Below are 6,398 nucleotides of genomic sequence, written 5' to 3' on the forward strand. Positions count from 1 at the left end.
TTTGTTACATAGAAAAAAAAAGCACCATTACCAAAAACATATCTCCGATGTGTTTAGGAGCTTCTAACGTCCAAAAAAGTGCTAAAAGGCATGCAAAACTTTCTTATTGAGAAAAAGAATAACATCACCGAAAAATGAATTGAAACTTCATTTTCAGAAACATGTCTTTTGAATGTCTTTTGGAGCGGGTTCGGCACAAAAGCACAAAAATGATGAAAAAAACTCTATAGCTATATATATATATATATATATATATATATATATATATATATATATATATATATATATATATATATATATATATATATATATATATATATATATATATATATATATATATATATATATATATATATATATATATATATATATATATATATATATATATATATATATATATATATATATATATATTACCTAGACACGTTGTCTTTTTTAGCTGCTTACGTACCAAAACGCTTAAACGCATTCAAAACACTGTTTAAAATACAAAACAAAATAATGTTACGAAAGCACAAACCTCAGCACTCCCGTAGACGCCCACAATTCCCCGACAGTCAGGACAGCACTCGGGAACACCAGCAGGCTAGACAAGAGATGCTAAGGGTACCACGTCCCACGTGATTCACGTGATTCACGCACAGCCAGACAGAGCGGGTAGACAAACAGTGGGCAACACTTTCTTCCTTTACTAGTTCCGTTAGTTACAGGCAGTTACAGACACAGGCAGGGACAGTCAAACTCTTCAGGCTCACGCAACAGGCACTCGGCACGGAGGACACGCAAAGACAAGTTATCCAGAGCGGGGCCAACAACACACTGCCCAGTCACTGCAGTCACGCGACTTCTCTCCCGCCATCCATGCACCACTGCCAGACACCAGGCACAGCTGACACACACACACGCACGTCACACACTCAATCCCACAGAAAGAAATAAAGGCAACTTAGACTAAACAACAATAATACCCGGGCGTTACATCACCCCCTCCTTTACAAAAAGGTCGACCCGACCTTGCCTCTCCTTATATCTCTCCCTCAGAGTCAATCAACACAAAATCATCATAACGCCGTGGGCGGCGTCTGTCCCTGCGCGGCCGAGTGGGCTGAGGTTCCTCTGCTGGCTCTGAGTCGCGGCCGTCGCCCACCCCTGACTCCTCAGCCTCGGCCTCCTCTGGCTCGCTGGGGGTGGTGACAGCTGTCTCCGGGGACTCGTCGATTTCCTCGGCAGCAGAATCGGCATCATCGCCGCCACCTCCCCCGAAGCCCCAAGTGTAGTGCCCAGGACCGTGATAGCGCCACAGACGGTCCACATGCACAATGGAAGGGCGACGGCGTCCACGCTGGATTTTGTACGTCACCCCCGAGATCACGGCGATGACAGTGTAAGGCCCCTCCCAGGGGCTCTGGAGTTTCGGAGAGAGGCCACGCCGGCGGCGAGGATTATGCAGCCACACTTTCTCGCCTACCGCGTAACTCGCCTCCCTCACTCGCCGGTCGTAAAGACCTTTCATGGCCTGACTCGCTGCCCTCAACTTGCCTCTCACCCGGTGGTGTACCTCCGCGAACCGCTGCGAACTGCGGCTGCGAACCCAGAGGTGACTGTGGGGAGGTCAACATCAGGAGGGCGCCCCGTGGCCAGGTCAATAGGAAGGCGGAGCTCCCGGCCAAACATCAGCTGGGAGGGCGAGTGATCGGTGGCTTCATGGACGGCGGAACGGTATGCCATCAGCATCGCCGGCAGCTTGACGTCCCAGTCCTCCTGCCCCGCCCCACAATACTTGGCCAACTGTTGAACTAGCGTCCTATTGAAACGTTCAACCATGCCGTCAGACTGTGGGTGGAGCGGGGTGGTACGCGTCTTATAAATCCCCATCAAGTCACAGCACTCGCTGAATACACGAGACTCAAATTCACGGCCCTGATCGGAGTGCAGCTCGACGGGCACGCCAAACCTAGAGAAGAACTGGTCGACTAGTACACTCGCCACAGTCTCTGCCTCATGATTGGGGATAGCATACGCCTCTGGCCACTTAGTGAAATAATCCATGGCTACACAAATGTACCGGTTCCCGCGGGGAGTGAGGGGAAACGGGCCGGCAATGTCCACTGCCACCCGCTCCATCGGTGCCCCTACATTGTACAACTGCAGTGGGGCCCGGTTACGGTGCGCTGGGCCCTTTTTAGCGCTGCACACGTCACAGGCCCGGCACCATTCCGTCACGTCACTGCGCATTCCTCCCCAATAGAACCGCTGGCGGAGGCGTTGAAGGGTACGCTTTTCGCCTACGTGGCCACTCGTCACACCCGCGTGCACTTCCTTCAATAGTTCCGGCCGCATAGTACGAGGCACTACCACAAGCCAGGCGTCTCTGCCCATCCCGCCTACCGCCTCCCACCTTTTCACTAACACCCCGCTCTCGTCAATTGATAGCGTCTCCCACTGGCTTACCAAACACTTAGCGGCGGGGCTTTCAGCCGCCACTACCTGCCAGCTAGGGCGCTCGTCGCTGGCTTCTAGCCAACGCACGACGGGGGCTAGATCGGGGTCACTGCGCTGCGCCACATGCCACCGCTCATTGCACTCGGCGGTGTTTGCAGGCACACGTAAACGGCGGCACACTGTGTCCAACACCCCAGGAGCGCCAGGTGAGGAGGCCTCACACGGGCTGGGCTCCCTGGCGGTGCAGTGTGAGCAACTAGCCTCACACGGGCGTCGGCTCAGGGCGTCAGCATTGTTGTGCACGCGTCCTGGGCGGTGAACGATCCGGTAGTTATACTGCTCCATGCGCCCCAACCACCTCGCCAACTGTCCCTCCGGCCCCTTAAGCGTCTTTAACCACTTCAGGGCGGCATGGTCAGTACGGACGGTAAACTCGGCGCCGTACAGGTAGGGGTGGAAGTGTTCGAACGCTTTCACTACGGCCAACAACTCTTTCCTGGTTACACAGTAGTTGCGCTCTGGTTTACTAAACTTGCAGCTGTAGTAAGCCACTACGTGTTCCTTGCCGTCCTTTACCTGCGACAGCACAGCCCCGACGCCCTCGGCACTGGCGTCGGTGTCAAGCAGGTAGGGCAGCTTCGGGTCAGGGTAAGGCAAGACGGGCGCCTCCACAAGCGCCGCCTTCAAGCTGTCAAAGGCCGCCTGACATGCCTCATCCCAGCGGAAGCTCGCCCCCTTCTTGGTGAGACGGTTAAGAGGAGCAGCTAAGGTGGCAAAGTTGGGCACGAAACGGCGGTAATACGTGCAGAGGCCCAAGTAACTCCTCACTTCAGCTACGTTGGAGGGAGTGGGCCAGTCAGCCACCGCTGCCACCTTGCCAGGGTCGGTGCGCACGCCAACACTGCTGACGACATGTCCCAGGAACGGCACCTCATGCTGGAAGAGGAGGCACTTCTTGGGGCTAAGCTTGAGATTGGCCTTCCTCAGGCGCTGCAGAACCTCCTCCAGCCTCCCCAGCTCCTGCTCGAAGGTGCTCCCGAAGACTATCACGTCGTCCAGATATACGAGTGCCGTTTTCCACTGCAGGCCGTCTAGCACTCGCTCCATCAGCCGCTCAAAACAGCCCGGGGCGTTGCAGAGGCCAAATGGCATGACGTTAAACTGCCACAGGCCCTGCCCGAAAGAGAAGGCCGTCTTAGGCTTGTCCTCCTCCGCCATCTCCACCTGGTGGTACCCTGACTTCAGGTCAAGTGTACTGAACCAGCATGCTCCGACCAGAGCGTCCAGCGTGTCGTCTATCCTCGGCAGGGGGTAAGAGTCCTTCACCGTCACGTCGTTCAGGGCCCGGTAGTCCACACAGAAGCGCTGCGTTCCATCTTTCTTCTTTACCAGGACTACCGCCGACGACCAAGGACTGTCTGATCGCTCGATTACCCCTTGCGTGGCCAGGTCGTTCACTGCACGCTGCATTTCTTCGCGCCTTGCTGGTGCGATGCGTCGGGGTGGGCTCTTGACCGGTGCGTGGGTGCCAGTGTTGATCGTGTGTTTCACCAGTGACGTGCGACCCAAGTCCGAGGCGCTCTGGCTGAACACATCGGCGTACCGGCCCAGGGTGTCACACACGAGCTCCGTCTGCGCCTCCGTCAGATTGACAGCGCTCCGGGTCGCTAGATCCTCCAGGAAGCTCGGCAGCGGGGCTCCCTCGGCCGCCCGCTCACCCTGCGGCGGTGCCTCGGCACGCTGCACCTCCACGCACTCGCCCACCGCTGTTCCGGCGGGTATGTTGCGAGCCTCGTCGGAGAAGTTAGCCAGTAAGACAGTGACTACCTTCTCCCCCGCTTGCACGAGGCTCCTTCCGACTGCCACTCCGTCAGCCAGTCGACAGTCGCTGGCTGGTTCCACTAGGCCCTCCGTGCTCTGCATCGGCCGTGCGAGTCGACACTGTACTCGACACTCAGAGCGCGGGGCCAACTGCATCCGCCGTGTCGTCACTACCTCCGACCGGCCGACCTCCGGAAGGAAAGGCACATCGTATCCACATACCTTTATCACCTTCCGTCCAAAGTCTACGCAGGCCCTGGTCTTCTTCAGGTAGTCGTAACCCAGCAGACACTCTTCCTCCAGCTCGGCAACATACACGGGCAGGTTCACCTCCGCGCTGCCGACACTTATTCGAACGTCTACTGGGCCTTGCAACGGCATGCAGTCCCCCGTTACTCCACACAGCCTGTCCACGGTGCACGGGAGCCACTCAGCACTTACCAGCCTCCGCTGCACGATGGTGCGCTCAGCCCCGCTGTCAATGGTCATGCAGCAAGGCCTTCCATCAACCGCACCTCGTACCTGCACTGCGCTGACGGTGAGGTGGCACTTTACACAGCACGGGGCATTGGCACCTTGGCAGGCTGTGAGGTCGCCCCCTCCTCCAGCCCGCTGCTGTTTCCCGCCTCAGCAACCTCCTTGGGCTTGGGGGAGGCGCTGGAGCGGTGGCCCGATTTGCCGCATGCGGCGCAGCACGTCTGGAAGGCTTTGGAGTTAGGCCGATCGAGGGAGCGCGTCCTTCGTCCCCTCGGACATTGGCTGCGTCTATGGCCTCTCTCACTGCAGCCCCAACAGCGGCCGGCGAACTCGGACGGGCTCGCCTCCCGTGACGCCGCCTTGTGCTCCACCTTCGCCTTCCGGCCCCGTACCTCACCGCGAGGCTGGGCAAGAGAAGAGAGGCTGGTCGTCGTCTGTAGGAAGGCCTCAAACTCCATAGCCCGTGCCAACGCCACCTGCACGTCAGCTGGGTGTGCCTGCTTCACATAGATTTGGAGCTGGTGGTCCTGGAGGGCGTCTACGAACGCGTCGCGCGCCAGAACAACGACCATGTCCTCGGCCGCGCTTGGATACGCCCTCCTCACCAGCCCTTCTACGTCCTGCGCCAGCTGGGAAAGGGTTTCGTCCTTCTCTCGCGTCCTCTTCTTAAGCTGGGCGCGGTATACCTCCGCCTGATGACGGTGTCCGAAACGTCGCCGCAAAGTTTCGGACACTGCTGCGTATGAGGTGCGCTGGCTGGCAGGGAGATGACCCAGCACTTCCAACGCCGGGCCTCGCAGCGCTGTCGCTAGTTGCAGGGCCTTCTCTGCCTCCCCCCAGCCCTGGGCCAAGGCCAGCATATCGAACTGGGCGACGTAAGACTCCCAGCTGACCTTACCATCGTACTCCGCTGGCTTGCGTCTCACGTGACGAGGTGACGAGCGGGCTGCCTTAGGGCTCGGGGGCGGGGAGGCGGCACGGGGAGGTGAGCCCGGCGGTGTAGGGGGCAGGCTAAGCCCTCCCCTCCTGTCCCGGGTGGGCGGCCAGCCCCCAACGGCCATCTCGGGTGCTTCCCAAGGACCTGCTTCCCCCACAGGGCCCCATCCAAGGCCCCCAACAGCAGGTGGGGCTGAGGCCACACTCCCTTCAGGTCCTGGGCTAGTCACGGGAGGCCAGGCGGGGGTTGCGGGCAGCTGTACACCTCCCGCCAAGACGCCACGTGGCGGCCACGCGCCCTGCCGCCAAACACTCGCGCCCTCACGCAGGTCTGCCACCTCTTCCCGCAAGGCTTGGAGTTCACTTTTTACCTCCTGTTTCACTGCCTCACACGAGCGATCAGTATACGCCTGCGTTTCAGCCCTCAGAGAACCTAGGCTGCTTTGCAGGGCTTCCATCAGTCGTTCAGTTTAGGCAGCTTGTGTTGCCACGGTTTGCTCGTGCCTTTCCTCCTGCTTCTGAGCCATACTCGCCAGTTGGGACATGAGGAGGTCCATCTGGGTGGGCTTCTCGTCACCAGCATCACTAGAGTCGTGACTAGACCCACTCAGTCCCTCACACTGGTCAGCAGCACCACTCTCGCCCGCCATTTTGTCTACCACCTTGTCTGCCATGGTTTCTCCACTCGAGTCACGTAGGTCTGTACGAGCACACACTTAGCA

General features: G+C 58.0%; 1 protein-coding gene across 1 annotated transcript; it reads right to left on the bottom strand.

The window, feature by feature from the left end:
* Positions 1 to 664: 664 nt before the first annotated feature.
* On the bottom strand, positions 665 to 6,134 carry LOC135091582 (uncharacterized). Its single transcript, XM_063989335.1, has 2 exons — positions 5,045 to 6,134; positions 665 to 4,889 (listed from the first exon to the last, which is right to left on the bottom strand). Exons 1-2 carry the CDS (start codon positions 6,132 to 6,134, stop codon positions 1,543 to 1,545), a joined length of 4,437 nt encoding a protein of 1,478 aa, XP_063845405.1. The 3' UTR covers positions 665 to 1,542.
* Positions 6,135 to 6,398: the final 264 nt, after the last annotated feature.

Source organism: Scylla paramamosain, chromosome 38 (assembly GCF_035594125.1).
Source record: "Scylla paramamosain isolate STU-SP2022 chromosome 38, ASM3559412v1, whole genome shotgun sequence".
Lineage (NCBI taxonomy): Eukaryota > Metazoa > Arthropoda > Malacostraca > Decapoda > Portunidae > Scylla > Scylla paramamosain.

Excerpts from the sequence above, each read along its gene's own strand:
- LOC135091582 (XM_063989335.1), bottom strand. The coding sequence starts at position 6,134 with ATGGAAGCCCTGCAAAGCAGCCTAGGTTCTCTGAGGGCTGAAACGCAG. Across the intron at positions 4,890-5,044 it reads CGGCCGCTGTTGGGGCTGCA|GCGGGAAACAGCAGCGGGCT; the intron begins GTGAGAGAGGCC and ends GAGGTTGCTGAG.